General features: G+C 48.9%; 1 protein-coding gene across 4 annotated transcripts in view; it reads right to left on the bottom strand.

Moving 5' to 3' along the window:
• Window positions 1-26376, bottom strand: part of ZDHHC5 (zinc finger DHHC-type containing 5) — a 45303-nt gene that overhangs the window by 10105 nt on the left and 8822 nt on the right. For all 4 annotated transcript variants that reach the window (XM_030561877.1, XM_030561876.1, XM_030561875.1 and 1 more), the window contains one exon: window positions 18702-20124. In XM_030561877.1, coding sequence (XP_030417737.1) covers window positions 18702-18805 — 104 coding nt within the window. In that variant the 5' untranslated portion in view covers window positions 18806-20124. The remainder of the gene's footprint in view (window positions 1-18701; window positions 20125-26376) is intronic.

Genomic DNA, 26376 nt, shown 5'->3' with positions numbered 1-26376 from the left:
GTGGGTCATATTTCCCACTGGGCGAACACTGGCGGAGGGGATTCACACTCCACAGGGGAGCTTAGGAACCGCATCACACAGGAGCCAAAGAATTCCCAACACACAGCCGTTAAGCCTTCCCCTCCCGCAACAGGCCACTCCCCTTGGTTCTCTCCAGAAGAGCCAACCAGGACAATAGTGCACTTGGAAACTCGCCTGCAGCCTTCTCAGCAGGACAGGGGTATGTCAAATAGCCAAGCTGCACTAGGAGACTTGGGTACACAGAAATGATTGCGTCCCTCCTCTGGGACAGAGCGGGCGCTTGGGCCCTCCAGCAGAAACAATGCCCAACAGTACTGGCCTGTCTCCTGGGCCACAGGTCCTCTGGCTAGATCCTAACCTTATTCCACTGAGCACCAGCTCCTGCTTGAGCTGGCTGTTATAGAAACTCATTCCCACAACCTCTCCCTACCTGCCTGTAGCTGACTTTGAAATGCAGCATGTACCCTCCACACTCTGAACAGTAGCTGCTGGGCATGGGGAACTCAGAGTCCAGGAAGTGAAATGATTAGCAGTGGGCACATAAGGGAAGCATTCTGCTGGGCCCCTCTGACCAACTTGGAAAATCCACTGGAAGGGGAGAGTGAGGAACAGTCCTCCCCTTTCACCCCATCACAAATGTCCCCTCCAAATTCAGCCATGTTGGAGGACAGGATGGTCATGCCCAGCAGTTAAATGATGGTTCCATCCTGCTGTGTGGGACCTAACCATGCCCCCAGTCTGTGCCCAAGGAAGGATGGCCCAGCGGTTAGGGCTCCAGTCCAAGACTTGAGAGAGCTGGGTTCAAGTCCCTGCTCTGCCACAGACTCCCTGTGTAACCTTGTGCAAGTTGCATGGCCTCTCTGTGCCTCAGTTCCCCATCTGTACATTGGGGATAATAGCACTGCCCTGCCTCACATGGGGTATGAGGGTACATGGGGTATGAGGTGCTGGGACACTACAGGAATAGGGCCTCCAAATTACCTAAAACAAATGGAGCCCTGGACGAACCAAAAGCAGGACTGACCTAACTCGTTAAGGCAAACTAGACAGTGAGGGAGAGAAACAGGATAAGCCAGTCTGACCAGCAGCTCCACACACAGAGAGCTTGAAAGAGAAAAAAAAAGTCACACACAACACATCCAGGGAGACCAAGTAAGGGGAAAGCAGCTATTGAGCAGAAAGAACCCAAGCAGAACATCCAAGTGAAAAAGACAGCCCCTATGTCTGAATGCTGGGACAGTCAGTTAAGGCTCCTCAAACAGTCCTAACTCTGCCACGGGGGTGGGGGGTGGCAAAGAAGTTCATTGTGTGCTCCCCAGTGCCCTCTGGGGGACAAAGTAAGTCACAAGCACCGAGGCTGTACAGGAGGATGGGATACTTTAGGAAAAAGGGTCTCTAGTTATAGCAAGGAGCATGGAATCAGAGTGGAAATCTGGGAAGGGCCCAACTTTTTCTTCTGTGATTATACAGCACCCACACAATGGTGCTCTGGTCCCTGTCTGGGACTACCAGGTGCTACCATAATACTCCTAATAAATAACATATAGTGCTTAGTTCAATCATGCTGTGGTCCTGGCCAGGGCCTTTATGTGCTACTGTAATACAAATAAAATAATCTAGCTCAGTCATGGGTGGTGGGTTTGAGATCCACAATGGCTAATACTCTGCTATTGCTAAGCCTGTTTGGGTGGAGGTCAAAATAGGGTAGACAGAAGAGAATTCCAACCTTATATAGAGAATCCCCACCATGATACCCAGACCCACTGGAATTAACTAGACCCCATACAACAAAGGGCTTCTATAAACCTTGAGGTGCATTTCAGTGCTGAAGGCTGGGATGCAGATGGATTGGCAGAGCTGACGAGGGTGGGGCGGGCAGGAGCCAGACTGAGGTGCATTGGCAAAGTAGAAGGCATGACTGGAAGAGCAGGAGTCACTACAGAGTAGGATTGCGTACTGCAGTGCAAGTGATGTTACTGGTGTGATGTCCCTTAGAAATATGCCACCACCCACTCTCTGGAAAACTCATATGGTGTGGGAGGGCAAGATGTGCCACGGGGGAGACAGGGCTCAGGTGCCCCTCATTCTAGATCAGGGGTCGGCAACCTTTCAGAAGTGCTGTGCTGAGTCTTCATTTATTCACTCTAATTTAAGGTTTTGTGTACCAGTAATACATTTTAAAGTTTTTAGAAGGTCTCTTTCTAGAAGTCTATAATATAGAACTAAACTATTGTCGTAGGTAAAGTTAATAAGGTTTCAAAATGTTTAAGAAGCTTCATTTAAAATTAAATTAAAATGCAGAGCCCCCCGGACTGGTGGCCAGGACCCAGGCAGTGTGAGTGCCACTGAAAATCACCTCGCGTGCCCGTGGCATAGGTTGCCTATCCCTGATCTAAACGAAGCCCCCTCATTGACCCACACATCCTGCTGGGTGTTTGGCTGGCTGGCTAACAGCTCCTCCAGAATCCCAGGGGGGTTTGGAGGGATGCTGAGAGTGGTGTCAGAAATGGTGTACACTGGTAGGGGAATCACCGTCCCTCCACCCCGGAGGAGCTTGGGCTCAGGAGATAGTGGGCTTCCCCCTTGAAGGCGCCGGTGTAATACCCTAATCTGCTTTGCTGCTGGGAGTTTAATCCCACAGATCTAGGACAGCATCTGTCCCTCTCCCCAAACTCAGAGCAGTCTGCAATACACGCAGAGGGATTTAGGCAGCAGGAGCACAGAGACAGAGAGGAGAGCACATGGGCAGCTGAACAGGATGACATATGGCATGACTGGGGTAATCCATGGTAGCCTCAGAGTCTGGGGCAGCAGTTGTGGGGCACACACTAGATTGGGCAGGGATGGCCTGCACCACTGCTCCTTGTTTCTCTTCCAGCCCCTCCTCTGCTGCCAGAGGGATCATTGAACAGTCCCTTTAAAGGGACAGCTAGGACAGAAAAGCCCACATTAACCATCCTCTCACATGCAAGTCAGTAGGAACACAGATAATCTCCAGTGGAGGGCAGGGGTGGGGCAACAGCAGCCACATGTGCTATATGAACCCTGGTTCTGGCACTGCTAACCAAAATCAAAGTGTGAGATGTTCAAATGCCAACACTTACAGCCTAGGCCTAGCAAGAGGCAAGCAGTCCAGTGGTGCCGGGGGGAAAGGGCTAGGGGGCAGGCTACGGGGAAGAGAGGAGGGCTCGGGGAACTGGACACAGTCTGTCTGCTCTAGGGCATCAGTTCCAATCCAGTGGTTCATAGTGAGTTACTCCTATCCCACTTTTGTTTCCCATCGTGCTGCTGAAGCAGTGATGCAATCAGAACCATTACAGCCATTTGTACTGCTTGTGCAAGGGGAACTGGGAAAGGCCTTCGTACATTTCTCAGTGCACAGATGTTCCCATCCCAAAGTCACCAGCACTTACTTAATCCTCCCCATTAGTAGTCTCAGCAGAGGGACTATGGCTGGACAGGCCACAGATTGAAGAGTCTCTCATCACCCCAGGGCTAGAGTTAGACACTTCTGGGGGAAGTAAGCACTGCCACTGCCTGTGCTGTCCCTGCACACACACACTGTGAGGGTATGTCTACATCTACAATTTTGCAGCGCTGCTTGTTACAGCTGTATTAGTACAGCTGTATAGGGCCAGCGCTGCAGAATGGCCACACTTATAGCAACCAGCGCTGCAAGTGGTGTTAGATGTGGCCACACTGCAGCGCTGTTGGGCGGCTTCCAGGGGGGTTCGGAGAACGCGAGAGCAAACCGGGGAAGGAGACCTGCTTCCCCGCGGTTTGCTCTCGCGTTCCCCGAACCCCCAAGCAAGCAGGTCTCCTTCCCCGCGGTTTGCTCTCGCGTTCCCCGAACCCCCGAGCAAGCAGGTCTCCTTCCCCGCGGTTTGCAGGGGGGTTCGGGGAACGCGAGAGCAAACCGGGGAAGGAGACCTGCTTGCACGGGGGTTCGGGGAACGCGAGAGCAAACCGGGGAAGGAGACCTGCTTCCCTGCGGTTTGCTCTCGCATTCCCTGAACCCCCCCGCAAACCGTGGGGAAGGAGACCCGCTTGGGGGGGGGGATTCGGAGAACACCGGAGCAAACCACGGGGAAGGAGACCTGCTTGATTACCAGAGAGGCTTCCTCAGGTATGCTGGGATACCTGCTTATTCCACGAGGTCAAGAAAAGTGCTGGTAAGTGTCTACACTTGATTACCAGCGCTGGATCACCAGCACTGGATCCTCTACACCCGAGACAAAACGGGAGTACGGCCAGCGCTGCAAACAGGGAATTGCAGCGCTGGTGATGCCCTGCAGATGTGTACACCTCCTAAGTTGCAGCGCTGTAACCCCCTCACCAGCGCTGCAACTTTGTGATGTAGACAAGCCCTGAGTGGTGCCTGTTCTGGGAGTGCCTGGCAAGGCGGGGAGCTGCCAGTAGGTGGAGTGAGGCCTGGATGGGACTGGTAGGAAGAGGAGTCGTGCTGCGAGGCAAGGGAGAGGTAAACAATACGTGCCTGTCCTGGAAGCCAAGGGAGGAGCCGCTGCACACACCTGTCCTGGCATGCAGCTTCAAGCAGTGGGAGAGAGAGATGAAAGAAGGGCAGGGAGGCGGAGGGAGATAAGGGTGTGGGGAGAAAGGAGAGATGGCCAGAGAGCAGGTAAGTAGGAAGGGAGGTGCTGGTGGCCACACCCAGCTGGTGTTAGGGCAGGCTTGCTCATTTCCCACCTGATAAATTAACCCAATTAATTCCTGTCACTCTCTCCTGGCAGGCCATGGGAAGAGAGCCTGCATCCAGGTCAGTGTCCCTCCCAAAATACCCACCACTAGGCAGGCTCTCACTTTCTCACACCGTGTTTGGCCTGGGTGGAGGAAGTGGTGACACTCTCACTGACTGAACAGCCTCAGAGGATGCTCTGCAACCCAGGAGGGAAAGGAATCGCCTGGACCAGGACTAGCAGAAGTACTGGAATGCCATTCTAGCTCCTAAAAAGGTGCTGAAACCGTGTACTGGAGCATTCTGGCATGGCTTGAGTCCTGCTCCTGGGTGTTGTCCCACACACTGCCACAGATCTGCTAAGTGATTTTGGGCAAATCACTTCCCTTCTGGGTTTCCCCATAAGTCTCACACACAGGGAGCTGCGGGCAGGGAGAAGGCTAAATCCACTAATACTCACAAAGTCCTTGGATAGCAGAGGTGCTACAGATTGCAATTTCTGCTCCAACAAGCCCCTCTTGCAATGAGCCATAACCTAGGTTCCTTCCTACCTGAACAGCCACTAGCCACAGAAAGCTAAGTACTGCCCATCATGCACAGGTCAGAGACTGAGAACAATGTACTACGCAGGCTGTGTGAAGTGAAACTGAGGCAGCCTGGGGTGTCACGACCCCACCCCTAGCACATTCATTCTGTGCCTGAGTAACAGCATCAAGCTTGGTTTGCATGTGACTGCTGCGAGCACCCAAGCAGCCTTACACCATTCCTGATTCTAGACAGGTTTTAGTAATTTTATATCAGTACCAGAAAGAAAACAAAAAGTGTGTGGGGTAGAGGGAGTGGCTTTCAATCCTTCCCGTTCCTGGCAGGGGGATTCCCCCACAGTGATTCAGAATGGCACATGAAGCTGCACTCCAGAAGCCAGCCGGGGGCACCCTGCATGGGAAAAGCCTTGCAAGGAACAGGCAGACAAGGAGCAAAACCACCGCGCTTTTGAAGGACACCCTTCCTGGGGTGGCTAAAAATCCTCCCTTCTTCCACAACTCAGACCACATCAACCCCCAAATCCTCCCTGATTCCCCCCTCACTGCCTTCCCCTTCAAAGCTCTGCACTGCTCAGCCCCTACCCAAGCCGCCTTCCTTCCACACTGCATCCAAGCTGCCCCTTATACGTGGGGCTGTTTCCTGGACACCTCATCACCACCACCACCCCTTTTGTTTGGACAAATTCCTCCTTAAACCTTTCATCTTTCAGTGTCAATCCACTCTCAAAAGTGATCTTCATCTCACTGGCACCCTGGGCATCTGGCCAATCCTCCCCCTCTCCTGACGCAATACCTAGAACTGTCTCATCTGTTCAGGGTAGCCCAACAGCTTCTTGGGGCACAGACTGTGTTTTCCTTTATGGATTGTACAGCACCAGGTGCCCTGACTGGGCTGGCCAAGCAAATGGGGAGGGACTGACTTTACAATCCACCTCAGCAGAGGCCTGACTGCCTGAGGCTGGAGTCCCCTGAAGGCAGACTGTGTCAGGGCTTGTCTACATCAGAAAGTTGCAGCGCTGGTGAGGGAGTTACAGCGCTGCAACTTTGAAGGTGTACACATCTGCAGGGCACCACCAGCGCTGCAACTCCCTGTTTGCAGCGCTGGCCGTACTCCCGTTTTGTCTCGGGTGTAGAGGATCCAGCGCTGGTGATCCAGCGCTGGTAATCCAATGTAGACAGTTACCAGTGCTTTTCTTGACCTCCGTGGAAGGAGGAAGCCTCTGGTAATCAAGCTGGTTTCCTTTCCCGGTTTGCTCTCTCGGTCCCGGAGCCACCCAGCAAACCGCAGGGAAGGAGACCTGCTTGCTCGGGGTTCCGGGACCGAGAGAGCAAACCGGGAAAGGAAACCAGCTTCGCCGCGGTTTGCTCTCTCGGTCCCGGAACCCCGAGCAAGCAGGTCTCCTTCCCTGCGGTTTGCTGGGTGGCTCCGGGACCGAGAGAGCAAACCGCGGGGAAGCTGGTTTCCTTTCCCGGTGTGCTCTCTCGTCCCGGAACCCCCCTTGAAGCCGCCCAACAGCGCTGCAGTGTGGCCACATCTAACACCACTTGCAGCGCTGGTTGCTGTAAGTGTGGCCACTCTGCAGCGCTGGCCCTATACAGCTGTACTAATACAGCTGTAACAACCAGCGCTGCAAAATTTTAGATGTAGACATGGCCTCAGATAAGGGGTGGTGCAGAGAAATCCAGGAGCCCATGACTCACTGAGAAAGGGGGAAGTCGCTCCACTTTAAGGGCTTTAAAGACCACTTCAGCCACTTTATGTTCTCTACAGTGGCTGCCTACAAAGATTCAGGCCAGGAACCAAACATGCACCATCTGAGAACGGAAGGAAGAAACACTGCTACGGGAGGGTTACACTTGGCAATTGAGCCTCATGGTTCCCACGTTACACATGCTCCTGCTGAGGGATCACAGCATAGGACAAATAAGAGTGCAGTTTGTACAGGTGGAAGCCCCTCTGAAATCACACCCAACACATGGGGCTTTCCTTAAGGAAAGGTGAGGGCAGAAGCGACACCAAGAAGCTGAACCTGGCTCGCTATCTCAGAATATGTCACATCAGTAAGGGTATGCATCTCTTCTCTGCACAGTCAACCCAGACTCTAGCCCAAGACCCCTTACAATCCACACAGAAAAACCCCAAACTGGGAGGTGGTTTAAGCCTAGTCTAACTTACCTGGGGTGGGGGGAGTTAGAACCCAGGCCCCACTTTAACTTGGGCTGGAACCTGCCCACTTTGCAATGAAGAGACAGGTTAACTCACTTGAGTGCTGATAATCCTCCATAGTCTCCCCATAATTCCTCCCAAAGGACAGACAAGTTCTCTTTCAATTGACAACTGACTAGGAAAGAATCCTAGAGCATCTCTGCACACAGAGCCATGGGATATGTTCCCACACACACGGGCAAGTGCTGAAACAGTGAGGACACAATAATGTGGATGGGGCTTGGCTGTGGGGAAACCCTCAGGCTATGCTAACCTCGGTGCCCAGACCCAGGTGCCAAGCACCCATGTTAACTATGCAATGAAGCCATACCCTGGACTGAGAAGGAGGGAGAGACCCCTCATACTAACCACCCCATCCACTAGGCAAGACTACAGTTTTCCTAGGATTACAGACGACTCCAATATCCCTCACTGGTAACATCTGCCAAGCAATCCTGCAGGGCAAGAGCTGAACTAGCGTGGCTAGCAAGGAGAGCCAAGACACCTGTGAATCTACACCATACCAATGAGCCCGTACTTTGAGTTTAGCAATATATCTGTGTATGGTTTGTATCCTCTCCTCACAAAGGCTGGCCTGGGAATTGCTCAGCGACTCAAGGTGCTCATTCTACTTTTCTTCTGGGGTCCAGTCCCTGCCAGCAAGGGGAGCTCAGGACCTGAAATCTTAGCCATGCTGCTATTAGACTGCGATTCCAAATGTCATCATAATGGAAGACCCACATGCCATACCACAGGACCCACGACTGTGAACAGTGAAACTTAGCCTCTGTAATAACTGCCCATTTCCCACCACTCCAACGCTCCTTGTGAGCTCAGCTGCATGACACTGGCCCAGGAGGGAGTGCAGAATGGTTAGAAAAGCCATTCAAGGGATTGGTAGAATGACGCTTTTCACTTGGCTAGTGTTTTTGCAAACGGATAAGACATTCACAGGGCCCCCAAAAGGGCAGAGCTTCCTCCTCTGATCCTCGCTGCTAGACAGATAAGAAAGTACCTCTTGATCTGGGGCCGCTGGCAGAGGGGAGGTGACTATTAATCAGCCAGGAAAGATACAACAGGGAGAGCACATGGGGCAGAAGTTGGAATGCAGGACCTCATATAGCTATCTATACCCAAGGATATTGCAAAAGCAGCTGAACTTCACTCCTTCAAGACAGCTGGAGAGAGACTGCAAACAGCCAAGCTATAAGCACTGAAGGAGTCACTCACTGAGTTGCCATCAGTTGATTAGTTTCTGGACTGCCTGCAGCCACATGGAGCTGTGAAGCCTCTGGTGGTGCATAGCATGGTGCAGTAAAAGAGAGAGGAAGTTGGGCAAGACTCCAATAGCAGCAATATACTCGCTCAGCTGTGAGGTCAGGGCTTCAAGGTCAGCGATTGTGGGAACCACTCACACTTTCTCCACTTCGGAGGGCCAGAGCTCTGAACCCACTCAGCTCCTGGCAGTCTAGGGAGGGGGTTGAGACCTCAGCTCCCTAGCAGGTCCATGCAAGTGAATCCAGGGGAGAAGATGGGCTGGTCCCTCTCTGATCACAAGGCAGGGAGTAAGTTTGTCCCCTCCCTACAAGGCAGCCCCCACATTCATGGCAGCGTCCTCTTCTCCCTCCTACCACAGGGAGTTGCTGAGTAGTAGCTGGCCTTGCAGAGCTAAGTCACTCCCAATCCCTGCCCTTGAACCCTTGATTTTACAGCTCAGAGTGACTATTAGCTATTGTTGGAATTTTGCCCAACTCCCTAGCTCTTCCCTCTGCTGAACAGGAAAGGAAGTGGAGGAGAGGTGCTTTGGGAGGACAGCAACTTGTGGGAAGGGAACTGAAGAGGAAGACGTGGTTGTTAACCAGAGGAGGAAAGGGTAAGCCTAGTAGAGGGAAAAGACTGATGTGGGGGGGAGTCACACATATAATTTTGGAATGGCTCCCCCCTCTCCAAGAGCAAGATTCCCTTCCCTTCAAGAAAGTGAAAGTAAAGCCCCATTGAAGTTTTCAGGGTGAGAGGGAAGGGGAACAGTCAGGGAGACCCATTCAGCCTTTGTCACTAGGTCCTAGTTACCTCACTTTGCATGATAAGTGCTCAAGTAGTGAATGAGCCAAAAAAACCACAAAGAAGAATGTAGGAAGCTGGACCTTTGCAAGCTAGTAGAGGCCATGCACAACTGCAGGTGTGGATCTGGGACAGAGAACCTCACCTTCTAATAGGAAAGCTTTCACACCATCTCCTCTCTCCCTCGCAATGCCAACAAAGCACGCAACCAGTCTTCCAACAGGCAGATGTACTGTTTCTGAGGGGAATTAATGGCAGAACCCCCCATTGAACATTGCAGTACAGAGGGCAAATTCAAACCCAAGCATGGAGGAAAGTGGACCCCCTCCCCTGGACATTTCAGGAAGAAGCAGTCAAGTTTCTAAGAGACAGTGATGGACACTCAAGAATCAGCTGGGTGAGAAAACAAAAGCAGACTGACTTCAGCCCCAAAAGTGATCCCAGTGAACCAGAATCATAATAGTGACAGAACAAGTCTCCAACTGCAAAGGGATTAACTCCAACAGTTGATCCTCCTCCCCAACTCTGAATGAGGTCTGGAATGCTCACGACAAGTACTTTAGTGGGGAATCTTTTTATTCCATTCCAAGAGTGTTTTGGGTGTTCAGAGCCTCCACAACACATTCTTCTCCATCTAGTTAACAGGAAACGAAAGCGATTGCATAGCACCAGCTCCTCAATCTCCCCTGTCTGCCCTAGGGAAAGTCTACACCCACCTATATCAGGTCTAGTTATAGCACACCAGGTAGGCAAGCTGCCAAACCAAGACCATTTAGTACACAGTGAACTTTATACCCAGAACGGCAGGCTGGGGATTCAAAGCCATTCCACTCTGGGATTTCAGAGCAGGAGTTCAGGAACTGAGCCAAAGTTCAGAGATGCCCAGATTCCACAAGAGAAAAAAACATTCTCTTCCAGATCTGTAGGATCCACACCCCAGGGGTTTAGTGTTCCTGACACCAGCCACAGCATGACCTGTACTTCCAGCTCCCAAGCACATCAGCAGCCACAGCACAGCACACTACCACCACAAGTCACACTTTCATGCCACTCATGGGCAGTGGAAGCCATGCTCAGGGCACTAATGGCAGCATTCACATGCCCAGCCTTTACATTGTGGAACCTGCACACCAGTGTGCTAGCATCAGGATTCACATTACCAGTCTCTAAGTCAGGGATCGGCAACCTTTGGCACATGGCCCGCAAGGGTAAGCCCCCCTAGTGGGCCGGGCCGGTTTGTTTACCTGCCGCATCCACAGGTTCAGCTGATCACAGCTCCCAGTGGCTGCAGTTCGCCATTCCAGGCCAATGGGGGCTGCGGGAAGCAGTGACCAGAATATCCCTCAGCCCGCACTGCTTCTGGCAGCCCCGATTGGGCCTGGAATGGCGAACTGCAGCCAGTGGGAGCTGCAATCCGCCGAACCTGCGGATGCGGCAGGTAAACAAACCGGCCCGGCCCACCAGTGGGCTTACCCAGGCAGACTGTGTGCCAAAGATTGCCAATCCCTGCTCTAAGTGCTCTGGGTGTGCGGAATCCATACTTCCAGGAAATGTGAAGCCTGACACTCGTGCATTTTGATGTGTAGGTCCTACTAGCTAATTGTTCCAGCCTTCACCCTCCAAGCAAACAAAGATTCGCAACCAGACACTAGTGCCAGGATTCCCACACTCAGCTTCTCAGCACAGTGAGAATTCCTCAAGGGCAACAGTGCCTGGATCCACTCTCCAAGCACCAGAGATAAGAAAGTCCTAGGCAGGTACCATTTGCTCCTCGCAGAGCAGGGGCCCAGGCTGATGCTGGAAGGAAGCCTCATTATTTGAAGATAGACAGGGCAATGCATTCCTGTCTTTCATGCTCCTAGCTAGACTGGACTTCCCCACACTGAGTCACAACATGCCCAGGGAGAAGCAGCAAGGACAGTGAATGTTTCCATGCTCCTTTAGCCTGGAGGTGGGGTTCTCCACATAGCAGCCTCAGTGACCATCTGAATCCCAGAGAACTGAGGCTTGCTCTTACGTTTAGAGAGAAACTTACTGATTTCCAGAGGAGCTGTTGAGGCTTGTCTTTCCACTGTAGATAACAACAGAGCGCTTGGAAACTCAACAGTTCCAGCCTACCAGGCAAACTGAGTCATACTTTGAGAGCTGAGGCATAGATGGTTCCTCTGCTAGTCACACTTGGAGAAACCAGTTACTTCATAGACCAGAGGGGGGAAAACTACAGCTCGCGGGCCACATCCGGCCTGTAGGACCCTTCCCTCTGGCCCCTGAGCTCCTGCCAGGGAGTCGGATCAGGACAGGCTTGCAGAGGAGTCAGCCCAATTCCCGCAGCAGCCCAGTAAGCGGGGCAGAGTCTAGCCCCTGGCCCTTCCCTTTCTGTTCCCCTCCCTCCCTCGCAATCACAGTTCCCCCAGCACCTGGGCAGCATGGCTGCAGCTCCGGCCGGTCGGCACAACTATAGCGCCGCCAGACTTGGTGTTCCAGGGTGGCGCTATCAGGGGCAGTTCCAGGGAGGATGGTCAAGGTCCTGGGCCCTGTTGCCAGGGGCAGGGGCAGAGCAAGCCAGGCCCCCCTCCACCCCCAGCATGCTTGGCCCCTGTCCCCAGCAGCCAAGCCTAGACAGGGAGCGAGCCCTGCCTGACTGCCAGGGAGAGCAGCCAAACGAGCAGGGGACACGCACAGGGAAAGGACTGAGCCCCCCTTTTCCCCACCCCACAGATAACATGGGGTGGGGAGAGCAGGGAAGATTGGATAGGGGCAGGGATCCTGAGGCAGTCAGGGGGTGGGGAGCAGAGGAGATTGGATGGGGTGGGGATCCCGGGGGCGGTCAGGGAGTGGGGACTGGGGGGGTTGGATGGGGCTCAGGGTTCCGGGGGGCTAGACAGGGGGCCAGGCCACGCCTTTCCTCACTGTTTGGGGAGGCATAGTCTCCCCCAGCCTTCCCTACCTGGCCCTTCATACAATTTCTGTATCTGATATGGCCCTAGGGCCAAAAAGTTTGCCCACCCCTGCCACAGACCGTGCTCTTTAATGCCACCAGATCTTCCTCTCTCCCCAAAGATAGCAGTTATAGCACAGGAACAATCACACCCCCAAAACCCCCTCCTCTTCCTCTTCTAGTGGCTATTTCACTTCCCCCAGGGAGACAATTACTTCACAGGAAACAACCCCCCATGTCTGACTCTGGTGCTGCACTCTGACCTTTCCCTCTGTATAGTTAAGAGTAGATGCTGCTGGCATTATCACATTCACTTGGCTGAACTGTGAAGGGGGGGGATAGTCAGGCCTTTCCAGTTTCTCGCTAAACCTTCATTGCAAATAACCCTCCAGCTCCATGTGGTTGCATTTTGTCAAGACTGCAAGGGGTGCAATACAGCTAGGACCCTCTGCTCAGACTCCCTGTGAAAGGCCCACTGGGAGGCCCGATACCACAGCCCACCCCAATTCCAACCCAGTTCCAGGCAAATCTGATCACACTTCCTGCTTTACTTTCACTATTGCCCACCCACCCCCATGGGGCAGGAGCAAGCTCCCATTTCCTCCTATGGAAAGGGACGTTAGGTTTCCTTGGCCCATTCAGTCTCTGGTCTCAGCTGAGACTGACAAATGGAAAATCAATGCCAGTGGCTTTTTTGTGATATAGACTCATGTGACTGTCGGAGACTGAGCCTTATCAGTACTCAGGCAAGCTCAAGAGAGATCAGAGTGACCATAAATCTCAGCACCTTCAGAAAGGAAAAGATCCACTATAAAACAACCCAGCCTGACAAAAATAACGCCACCAAAATGCCTCCAATAAACCAAGTGAAGAGATGTGCATATTCACTTTAATAAACATGTAAGGCACTCAGTAATCATGGGAATGGGCTCATGGTAAAGAAAGAGACAAGAAGAACACAGGCCGACAGCCATCCTTGCAACCCATACACTCTTCAACTCGTTTCAAATAGGAACCGAACAGCTGTGAGCAGATGAATTTCCATCACTACTGAGCTGGCACAGGTTTGGCTGGGGCCCCTGAGGCAGGACAGAGAATCCATACCCCACTCACCATCCCCCTGATGGAAACAGAGCTGCAGCCGTCAGTGCAAGAGACTATATTCCATTTCATATCTCCTGAGATACTACTTTTCAGGTACCTAACTTTCCAATGCTTTCAAACTACAAGTACTATACAGCAAGCTGAAAATGAAAACCCATCCTTGCATTTGGATGGTGCTTTTCTGTCTGCAGAATGCCCATAAGGAAAAGGATTGGGGTGACCGAAGGAGGACAGGGAATGAGGGGTTAGCAGCCACTGGCTGCTTTTTTTGGTACAGACTAAAACATAAGAGATGGCAGCTTGTTTGGGGAAGTGGGCAATTGTGTTGCTTAATCAGGGAGCCGGAGAGAGGGCAGCTAGGAATTCTGGGAGGAATTTGAGCAAAGGGACAAATAGCAGATGTACATTAAGAAACCTCTGTGAAAGGTGAGATTATATAGATGGCCAAATTGTCTTCAAAAGGGGAAAGACAGTGAAAACTAGGTTTACAGAAACTCAGGGGAGCAGGCCTGGAAGAGTGTGAAGGGAGGGGGGAGAGAAATGGATCCCAAAGGGCTTTCCCTGTCCTAAATGATTGGAAATGTTCAGGAGAAACCCCCAATACAAATTCACAGCTTCTTCCTCCTTCCAAGAAGAGAATGGGGGACATAGCTCACTTCCTTCTTTATTCTCACTCAAGTCAATTCTGTTTTTGCAGCTTCGTCTCAGTAGTGGCCGATGACCCTAATTAGTTTAAACCATATTATGTGACATGATGCCTCTCCTAACTAAGTCCATACATTAAAATGGACTTCTCGACTTAGGCACGTAAATCCTAGGTCAGGTCTCAGATGGACTAACAGGCAGCACAAATTACATGCTGGAAAGATGCAGTGAAGGATCCACATGGGCCTCAAAATCTCCAAAGATAGCCATCCAGGCAGTGTACATAGAAACCCACACACCAGTCCGATTCTCACACCCCATCGCTGAGGATTATCATCACAGGACAACGAGGGACCTGCAAGTCGTTTTGAGTATTGGCCTGCTAAACCCAGGGTTGAGAGTTCAATAATTGGGGGTCCATTTAGGGATCTGGGGCAAAAATCTGTCTGGGGATTGGTCCTGCTTTGAGTAGGGGGCTGGACTAGAGGACCTCCTGAGGTCCCTTCCAACCCTGATCTTCTATGATCTCAAGTCTTTACATGGAACCTACTTTTTTCTCCTCATCTCTCTTCTGTTTGTTTAACTCCAATGTAACTACGTGTGTTTTGTTTTCCAAATCAAATGCTTTAGAAACAATGCCAGCAGCACAGCCCTTGTAAGCAACCCTGCAATAAACAAGACAGCCCTAGTGAGCAATCCTACTGGAGGCAGTTTGGGACTGGGCTGCTCCCATACCTGACCACAGGCTGTGGAGAGAGCAGACTGAAACATACCAGGCTTGCACCATTGTCACCTAATTGCTGCTGTCACTATCCAGGGACACCAAAAGGGGAGGGGACCTGTCTGTAACCACAAACCAGGTGGCTCACAAGTGACAGAGGAGGGAAAATACAAGGACAATGATTCAAATCTCAAGAATTGTTATCAAGTGAGAGTAAAATCAGATTTGCAGCCTTATGTTCCTTTCCACCACCTCAAGCAGCTGTGCAAAAAAAAAAAAAGATCATCAAGAGGGGAGTCGGTCTCTGAGCTGAAGGAAACAATACAACATAGCCCTCAATAATCTGACTGGCAATGTACTGTTTTGGCCTCTCTGAGCTGTGCTCCTGTCTGGCGGTGCTTTCAGTTTTAATCTGACGCTGTAAAGTAGGTTAAACAACTTCAACTGACCTACAATTAAATGACTCTGCCCAGGTATTTCCATCCCGAACAAACCTGCTCAACAGTGCAGGCGTTTAAGTAATCGCAACAAGGCTTTGCAGCTTTCAGCCCTGTGAGAAGATGATCAAGTGGGAGAAGGGAGCTCACTCTTATACTCAGTGATTTTTCACACCTGTCCAGCTGCTGGTTCACAGACTGCTGGGGACCGCCCCCTTTTCTCCTACTTTTACACTCTTCTGCACCACTGTGAGATGCTACACATCACAATGATGGGAAAAACAGACTGTGCATCTTATTCCAGCAGGGAAATGCCACAAATGACAACTCATGGAGAGAGTACAAATCTGGAGGGCAACCCCCAATTCTTTCCCCGTTTTGAACACACTACTACACGACCTGGCTGGCACCATCAATCAATTTGTCAGGGGGATATTTTACAGCCCAAAATGGCAAGGGTGTTGTCTTCCTTTCACTCCTTAGCACCTGAGTCAAAGTGGATATACTAAAGCACGTCTGATTAAATAGATGCCTTGAGCCCCTATGCTGGGAATTCTGAGGGCTACTGGACAAAATGTCAGTTACCCCAAATCACACTGGGGAGCAATCAAACCAGCACTACCCTCCCAACCTAGATACATCGTCCTTCAGTACTCTCCAACCACCCTTTCAACTCTACAGCTTTATGACAAAGTAGTAAGCGAGGAAAAAACATGCCCTGCCCTTCTCTTTTCAGTCCTCTATTGAACAATCTAAGGTGTTTCCCCATAGCACCATGGGCAGCGGGTATAATAGGCCAGCGGAGGCTCTGTCTCCACTGGTGCAGTCGCTGCCATGGGACCCAGATTGCGGGTTTGGCGGGAGAAATTTTTGCTCTTTATTATGCCCCATGCAGGTTCTGGGGTGGCTGAGGAGAGACTATGTGCTATTCAGCTTCCTGGGTTCATTAGTAATCTCCCTGGACTCCAGGATGCTGAGTAACACACTACCTCCTCAGCCCCCCACCACCCATGCCCAACACTAATCAATCCCGTTGCCAGCCAATATTAGTGGCTCCTCCAGTTCAAAGCGAGGATCCAGGCAGTAATGCCCAGCAGGGGAAATTCTTGCCCAAGGTTTAATAAAAGACTCTCAGCAACAGCAAGTCAACTCATGAACAGAGCTAAGTGCATTTCTCAGCTGCCCCTCCATTCCCAGCGGCAGCTCCTCACTCATGCCATCTGGTAGATGTGCTCCACAAAGACCAGACATCAGAGCAGCTAGTGTTTGAGAGGCACTCGGAAGAGGAGGGGCCCCTGAAGAGGAAAGGCAGCATCCACCCAGGCAGGGAGGGGAAGAAGCGCTTGATTGACAGTTGTCTCCACTGGAGTTGGGTAGGTTCTAAAGGGACACGTCTCTTGTGCATCAGTCTCGACTAGTCTATATTGGTACGTTTGAGCCCTGTCTATCCTGAGTACCTGACTAATCTCTGCTCAGTGGCTGAAGCTTCACAACCACTTCCCCCACTCCACGGAGGCTGAAAGAGAGAAGGAGCCATTCTCAAGTCTCAGCAAGATTAAAGCTGGAGACGGGGCCAGGTGGCCAACCAGAGGCAGCTGAACTAAAAAGTCCACCCTGAAATAAGTGGGCATCTGAGCACCCAATGCGCTTGCCTCCTCCCCTCTACAATGGGACCAAGCCCTAACACTGGCAAGTTTCACTTCACATCAAAAATCAAGATATTTCTAATACAATACTGGGATAATTCTAACACTCCCAGAACCCCTCACATGTGGTTACCAGCAGGTACTGGCGAGAAAACCCAAGGGTGGCCTGAATAGTACAGAGGCTTCAGCAAAGGGGCAACATCTCATTGCTTTGACAATGAGCCTCTCCAGCACAGAGATCATTCCCTCTTCCCCACTCCCTGCGCTAGCTTTAATCCCTCAGAAGTCACATGTGTATCGCTATTTTACTGAATGGAATTAGAGGGACTCTCTCATTCATGTGGTCTGGGGTTCCTGCATACCCTAGTATTCAGGAGAGCCACAGCCACACCCTACATGCAGTGTATAATATGCAGAGTCTTAAAGTCAAGGGCACCTGAGCTATTCAGTTCTAACTCTCACAGCTTGGAATCAAGACACTCTTCCAAGAATGGGGGATGAGATGGGAACAGCAACAACTCACATAAACTGGGTCCTTCCCAGGCCTTGAGGTCTTACTCTGCCTGCCTGCCACTGAATCCAGTGAGCTCTGCCCCAGATGAGGATAAAAAGAACCCTACCCCAGAAAAATTTACCCCACCAGAAAAAATAGATTGATGCCCACCACAATCCAAGCCCCTCACAGCTGAGGGGTGAACATGGGGCATGATTCTCCTGTAACATCACTGCCTGTCACAGGCATCCCCTAGCCCTGTCACAGGCATCCCCTAGCCCTGTCACATCAACCAGCACTATTATATCTCAACGCTCTCGCATGCCTAACAGTATTCAGCATGATTATCTATCACCATCCTTACTCGTCAACCCCTGGCATGGTTATTTCCCAATCCCACAGGTAAATCAAGTCCCATTCCAGAGATACTGAACCCCTCAGACCACTCTCTAGTAAAATCTCAGATTAACTGCAGTGAGTGAAGCAGATGGGGAGGGGCTGTGTGGGAGTCAAAGGGCATTATTCCTTGGACTTTCCCTTGTATCTTCCAAGTCAATTCTGTTAACTCTCTAAATAATTATTATACACACACTATTACCATCCTCCCTGGATCCAAAAAACTGCCTGTGGCTTTGGTTATCCCCAATATATGAAATCTCCTCCAGATTCATCACAGATACAGAGGTCACATGGGACCACTATTCACACACAGGATGATTTGTAATATGATCCTTGGGCTAAGGCTTGTGTGTTATTCCAAATGTATAAAGACAGCAAGAAGTTGAGAATTGTGGCTCAACAGCTACAAGGCACCTTGCTCTGGCAACTGGATAGGATTCAGTGTGTGCCATTTCCTCTGACTTCATCTTGACTGGAAAAGCCAAATAAAATGTATCTGAACCCAGCTGAGGTGGTGGGGCTGGTTGGGGGCCACTCTGACACCAAAAAGCACAATTGCAGAGCCCAGACTTTAGATTAAAAAAGGCAGCATCCCCTCCCATCTCTTCAGCAGGCTCCTGACAAGAGATTAACTCCTGTATCAAGTTACCTTACCTCTCCCCCTGCCCAGATTTGACCTCCACACTCAGTCATAGTAGAGTATGGGGCCAATTTGATGTCTTAGGTAGCCCCGAGTCACTTTGTCAGCAGGCCCAGCTCCTCATACCTGGCAAACTATTTGTAACTTACGTGAAGGCAAAGAAGAGGGTGGTGGCTCCCACTAGGAAGATGGCAGCAGCTGAGACCGGGACGTATTTGCTGGGTTTGAATCTCTTTCCAGATGCTGCTGGCATGTTGGAGCTCTGGTGGGGGATCCGCCCTGCAGCATAGCCCAGGCCCAACTGGAGTCAGAATGGACACGAAAAGGGGGAGGGGACCTTCAAAAGGGAGGAGGAGGATGGCAGAGGGGGAAGACAGGAGGGAGAAGCCGTGGGGGTAAGCAGTTACCCAACTTCCTGAAATACACTTAGAGAATGATCCAAATGGAGCAGAAGGCAGGAGGAAATAATCCAGAGGAAGGATCCACACTGATTCCTGAAGGGAGAGGCCCAAGAACACAGCCAAGGGAGTTCACGCTGCTCCTTGAGAGTTTAGGGATGTACAGAAGGAGATTTAAAAAATAAAATGGGAACCTGAATTCCAGTTTAAACTACTGCTGGAACACGACAGCTGGGAGCAGCCAAACTACAGGTGCAGAAGCACCTCCCCAAGCAGCTTGTGGCAAAGGCTGGCTTCAAAAGTAGAGGCAAAGAGACTTTATAAGTTAGGGTGGGGAAAGTGGCAAATGGAAGTTGTAGAACTCTGCAGCACACGGAGGGCTGCCACGCTGAGGAAGTCCTTTCCTCTCTGGTGAGTATTCCGGGAAAGGTGGCCAACTCAGGAATACGCTGCCATTAGATTTCTTTGAAAAAACCCACACCAAAATCCCAAGGTAGTCGCCTCTCCTTTTGCTTTTTAATCTGTTCCTGGTATCCAGCTGTCTCCTCCAGTCACCGTTCAAGTGGATGGGGGTATCCTGAAACAATGTGCTTATCTTCCTCACACTGCTTGGCCCTCTCCTCCCCTTCACCCGAGGCAGTCGCAGAAACACACTCCCTGATTTCACCAGGATCTGAGGCTGGCTAGCGGTGGTTGTTTAATTTTATTTATTTCTCTCTTGACAGCTAAAGCTGGGTAACAGCTGGTGCGAGGTTGAGCTGTAAATCCTTTTCTTTGAAAGGGGGGGTTGGAGGGTGAAGTCAGTTGGCTTGTGCGTTTTCGTCCTCTTCCTATTTGTTTCCTTTTGTATGACACCCAAAACTCTAGTTTCCACTTGGTTTTTATGAACAAAGTTGAATTTCAAATCCTTTCCGTGGTGATGGTCTCCACAAAATCCTGGGCAGGTGAGGTGAGACTTGAAAGTTTTCAGAGAATTCTGTTAAAATGCCAGAATGCAACTGATAATTAAAACAATGCTGACTGGGCCCTTCTCACCCATGGCCTGGGAATCTAAGTCTGTTCCAAGCTGCTCCATTTTCATCTCCCTCTCCCATATAAAATAATTCCTCAATCCATATTTGTTAAAAAAATCATAAAATAATTAAAACTTGACATCTGGAACTCCACGCTTTATCTAGGGGAGAAAAAAAAACAATTAACAAGGGAAGTCAGGAAAAATAACCATTTAACATATATTTAATATTAATAATGCACTCTGCATCTTCAAGGTATTGTATAAGCATTAGTTTGAAGAGGAAAACATGGTCTAGAGGTCTTAGAACTTGGTTGGGGATCAAGAGACGTTGCGGTCTCACCCAACTCCGACACAGACTCACTCTATAGGCTTGGGCATGTCAGTTAACATCTCTGAGACTCAGTTTCTACATCTGCATAATGGGAATAATGATACACAACTCTCACTGAGAGATAAACTGTTATTTTTAGTCTCTAACTGATGGCCTTAACTAACTATCAACCAGTTAACATGCTTATCTACTGTAACAGGACAGCCAACACATCTGAAGGGACATTCCACTGAATAAGGCTGCAAATTTTAAAGATGCATACAAGCAAGTGTTCTATCAGACTTTGGGAATTGATTTTGTTTTTAAGGTCTTCTGCACAGGCCTATATCCCTCTTTCCCCAGCACAGAGTAATCACTGTTCTGCTTTGTCCAATCTCTCATCTCCAGCTGCTCCTCCTTTCTCATCAACCCAATCACTCAACACTGAACATTTAATCTTCCCTTCCAATCCTTCTCCACTGCCTCCCTCTTCTATCCTCACAGGCAACTCCACCGTCACAGTTTCCCCAGCTCACCACCACAGCAGCATCTTCAACTCTTCCCTCTACACCCCTATTCCCTCTATGTCCTGTTTCTTCCTCACCAGGATCTGCCCTGTCTTTGCTAACCCCACCACCCGCACCTTTCACCACATCTCGTTCATCTCTCACCTCCACTTCTGGGACCTTCTTCTCTTCCACTTCTCACCTTTCCCCCTTTAGGCCACCATAAATCCTTCCACTATTCCTCCTTCTCTCCACCTCATCAAATTCAAGCTCTCTCTTCTCATCTGCAAGATGCCTACTCAACATTCTAATTTTGTCCTCTTCTCACACCCACTTATTCATTACAGCTCCTCCCAATGTTCTCTCACTACTCCTCCTTTCACCACCTCTTCCTCCTCAGCTTTGGGTCTTCCACTACACTTCCTCTTAGATGCCTGAACAGTTTCACTCTTCCTGTTTGCCAGGAGCCCTGTCTCTCCTTAAAATCCATTTCTCTGAGAAATCTTTCCCATTGTGTTTTTCTCCCCACAAGTCTCTCCACCCCTTGTCTGAACTGCTGCCCTGAATCTCATCACTCCAAGACTATCAGACCTACACGGCAAGCAACGTGACTTAACTCTATTCTTTGTAAAGAACAGTTCACATTCACCATACTAGAGAAACAATTTGTAATGATTTCACAACATTTCACTACTTATTTCCATTGTCACTGCTAATCATTGCTGTTTCTGTTTAACTCCCTGTAACACAATAGTACAAGCATTACAAGTAGAATGCTTGTGGAGATCAGCTTACTAGGGAGGAGAGGGGAGTTCTGCCTCCATGACCAATTTCCTAGTCTGCGCTGTTTTGCAAAATACAGTGGTGGTTTGCGTGATGTGGTTATCGATCCCAAAGCAAATTAAGGCAGAAATCTCAACTCAGTTTACATGGGATAGGCCACCGAATAACTGTAAGATCTCTGGGATAGGGACCATCTTTTTGTTGTGTTTGTACAGCACTTAGAACAATGGGATTCTGGTCCATGATAAGGGCTCCTGGGTACTACATTAACACAAACAGTAAATAATAGGGCAAGGGTGTTTTGTAACTACTATCCCAAGAACATATCCAAAACAGCAGCTTACAGAGGAAAGGCCCTGTACCCAATTCCCAACCCCCTCAGCCATCCAGTCTACCCTTGGTTAGTGTAAATCTACAACTCATTTGGAGAAGTTAAACCTCCAAACTGCACTCTTCACTATCCTCTGCCTTTGTACCCCATGACAAGCCTGTTACATTTCTTCCATTTCTGAATAGAGATGCACTGGCCAGCCCAGGAGATCAGCCTCTCCCTTCCACTGGCACCTGAATTGATAATTTTATTAAAATAAAGAAGATAGTCACATAATTGACCCTATTCCCTTTTTAAATTCGTCATCCAAACTTAAGAATTTCAACTGTCCCAATATTGACTGGGTACGACACCTCAGGACAGGATGCAGAGGTAAAGTTTCTTTACACCTTAAATGACAGCTTCTTGGAGTAGCTAGTCCTCCAACAAGAGGAGTGACAATTCTTGATTTAGTCCTAAATCAATAGGATCTGGTCCACGAGGTGAATACAGCTGGACTGTTTGGTAATAGTGACCATAATATAATTAAATTTTACACCCCTGTGGCAGGGAAAATACTACAGCAGCCCAACACTGTAGCATTTAATTTCAGAAAGGGGAACTATACAAAAATGAGGAGGTTAGTTAAACAGAAATTAAAAGGTACAGGGCTAAAAGTGAAATCCCTGCAAGCCACAGGGAAACTTTTTAAAGACACCATAATAGAGACTCAACTTATACGCATACCCCAAATTAAAAAACGTAAGAGAACGAAAGAGTGTCACCAGTGACTAAACAAAGTAAAAAAAAAATAATGAGAGGCAAAAAGGCATCCTTTAAAAAGTGGAAGTTAAATCCTAGTGAATAAAATAGAAAGGAGCATAAACTCTGGCAAATGAAGTGTAAAAATATAATTAGGACGCCAAAAAAGAATTTGAAGAACAGCTAGCCAAAGACTCAAAAAGTAATAGCAAAATATGTTTAAGTACATCGGAAGCAGGAAACCTGCTAAACAACCAGTAGAGTCACTGGATGATCGAGATGCTAAAAGTACTCAAGGACAATAAGGCCACTGCAGAGAAACTAAAGAAATTCTTTGCATCTATCTTCACGGCTGAGGTTGTGAGGAAGATTCCCAAACCTGAGCCAATCTTTTTAAGTGAGAAATGTGAGGAACTGTCCCAGATTGAGGTGTCATTAGAGGAGGTTTTGGAATAAAATGATAAACTAAACAGTAATAAGTAAAGCTACATTTTAGTCATGGGTATTTTTAGTAAAAGTCATGGACAGGTTATGGACAGTAAACTAAAATTCAAGGCCTGTGGCCTGTCCATGACTTCTACTATATACCCCTGACTAAATCTGGGGGGAGAGCAGCCTGGGTGGGTCCGCAGATGCTGGGAGGGCAGCCCGGAGGGTGGGGGGAGAGAGGGCGGGGCACCGTGGAAGCTAGGGCAGGGGGTGGGGGCAGTCCATGACCCCTGCTGGTGCTGGGTGGAAGGCGGGCAGGCAGCAGCTTGCAGCCCGGCCGGGATCCCAACTGGTGCTATGGGGGGTGGGAGGGGGAGATTGGCAGAGCCAGCAGGTTCCCTACCTGGCTCCGTGCTCCCCAGAAGCGGTGATATCCCCCTCACTCAGCTCCTGACAGAGGCATGGCCAGGCAGCTCTGTGCACTGCCCCTGCCCAGAGAGCCAGCTTTGCAGCTCCCATTGGCGGGGAACTCTGGCTAATGGGAGCTGCGGGGGCAGTGCCTGCAAGCAGAGGCAGCGCTCAGAGCTACCTGGCCACACCTCCACCTAGGAGCTGAGCAAGAGGGATGTCAGGCACACTGGCTGCTGAAGTCACGGAAAGTCACGGAATCTGTGACTTTCGTGACGAATTCACAGCCTTAGTAATAAGTCACCAGGACCAGATGGCATTCACCCAAGAGTTCTGAAGGAACTCAAATGTGAAACTGCAGAACTACTAACTGGAGTCTGTAACCTATCATTTAAATCAGCTTCTGTACCAGATGACTGAAGGATAGCTAATGTGACACCAATTTTTAAAAAAGGCTCCAGACATGATCCCGGCAATTACAAGTCAGTAAGCCTGACTTCAGTACTGGGCAAACCAGTTGAAACTCTAGTAAAGAACAAAATTGTAAGACACATAAATGAACATAATTTGTTGGGGAAGAGTCAACATGGTTTCGTAAAGGGAAATCATGGCTCACCAATCTACTAGAATTCTTTGAGGGGGTCAACAAGTGTGTGAACAAGGAGGATCCAGTGGATATAGTGTACTTAGATTTTCAGAAAGCCTTTCACCAAGTCCCTCACCAAAGGCTCTTAAGCAAAGTAAGCTGTCATGGGATAAGAGAGAAGGTCCTCTCATGGATTGATAAAACCGGTTAAAAGACAGGAAACACAGTGTAGGAATAAATGGTCTGTTTTCAGAATGAAGAGAGGTAAACAGTGGTGCCCCCCCAGGGATCTTTACTGACAGACTGCGAAGAGCTACTAAAGGATCTCTCAAAACTGAGTGACTGGGCAACAAAATGGCAAATTAAGTTCAATGTTGATAAATGCAAAATAATGCACATTGGAAAATATAATCTCAACTATACATATAAAACGATGGGGTCTAAATTAGCTGTTACCTCACAAGAAAGAGATCTTGAAGTCATGGACAGTTCTCTGAAAACATCTGCTCAATGTGCAGCGGCAGTCAAAAAATGCTAACAGAATGTGAGGAACCATTAAGAAAGAGATAGATAATAAGACAAAAAATATCATACTGCCACTATATAAATCCATGGTACGCCCACACCTTGAATACTGCATGCAGTTCTGGTTGCCTCTCTCAAATATATATATAAGAATTGTAAAAGATACAGAGAAGGGCAACAAAAATGATTAGGGGTATGAAACAGCTTCCATATGAAAGAGGTAAAAAAGACTGGGACACTGTTCAGCTTGGAACAGAGAGGACTAAGGGAGGAATATATTAGAGATCTATAAAATCATGAATGGTGTGGAGAAAGTGAATAGGTAAGTGTTATTTACCCCTTTACATGACACAAGAACCAGAGGTCACCTGATGAAATCAACAGGCACCATGTTTAAAACAAACAAAAGAAATCCACTGTCAACCTGTGGAACACATTGCCAAGGGATGTCATAAAGGCCAAAACTATAACTGGATTCAAAAAACAATTAGATAAGTTAATATAGGATAGGTCCATCAATGGCTATTAACCAAGGTGGTTAAGCCTTTGATTGCCAGATGCTGGGACCAGATGTCAGGGAATGGCTCACTTGATAACTGCCCTGTTCGTTTTATTTCCTCTGAATAAATGGCCACAATCTGAGGACAGTATAGTCAGCTAGATGAATCATTGGTCTGACCCAGTTTGGCTGTTCTTAAATAAGAAAAAGGTTTTATTGGCATGAGTTTAGGATGAGTGTTACCCATGAGCTGTGAAGCTCTTCATATTATCAGAATACACAAAATATTGGTAAGCCATCTGGGAGCTTATATATATACATATATATTTTATCATATTATATTATATTTAGGAGTTATATATACATACACACCTCTACCTCAATATAACGCTGTCCTTGGGAGCCAAAAACTCTTACCGCATTATAGGTGAAACCGTGTTATACTGAACTTGCTTTGATCCACTGGAATGTGCAGCCCCCCTGGCCCAGAGTGCTGCTTTACTGCATTATATTCAAATTTGTGTTATATTGGGTAGTGTTATATCGAGGTAGTGGGGTATATATAAACTCCCGAATGGCTTTCCGATATTTTGTGTATTCTGATACTTGCTTTGAAGAAACACCCCAAAATAAAATTTTAATATATTAAACTTCACCCAGCCCACCCTATCACTTGTGGATTTAGGGGGAAAGGCCTCTTTTGTATTTACAAGGTTTGCTTGCAGGTGATTATTTGTAGTAAATAGTTTCATCTAGAACTTCCTGTTTTCACTCACATGTGAATGTCCCTGAACAGTATCATTTGAGGCTGAAATTTTCTATGTTTGATCTTGGCCTAAAATTATTTTTTCTAGAGTAAAAAATGTAACTAGGTCTAGACTAGAATTTAAAGGTGTGTGATGTTAGAATGAGTTAGGTGGCTAGATCTAACCAAAGTTTTAGAAGGTGTAACATCACACCTTTAAATCCTCAGCTGGACAAGGTCTGTTTTCTGGGAGTTCACACCTCTATGGAAGCATAGTCCATACGTGCATTGTTGCAGCCAGTGATTGGTGCTTCTGATAGGCAGTTTGATTGTGTGGATAGGACTGAGGCAGGAGATGTGGGTTTTATTCTTGACTTTGCAACTGGAGTCACTGTGACATCTTGGGCAAGACATTTCACCTATGTGCCTCATCTGTGAAATGGGGATAATACTTGCTCTCCTTTGTAAAGCACTTTGAGATCTGCAGCTGGAAAGCAGGGCTATATGGGTTTACTAGTACAGTAGTAGTAGCAGCAGCTAGGCCAGCA

Source organism: Gopherus evgoodei, chromosome 4 (genome assembly GCF_007399415.2).
Source record: "Gopherus evgoodei ecotype Sinaloan lineage chromosome 4, rGopEvg1_v1.p, whole genome shotgun sequence".
In the NCBI taxonomy this organism is placed as follows: domain Eukaryota; kingdom Metazoa; phylum Chordata; order Testudines; family Testudinidae; genus Gopherus; species Gopherus evgoodei.
This window is presented reverse-complemented; position numbering and strand designations above follow the sequence as displayed.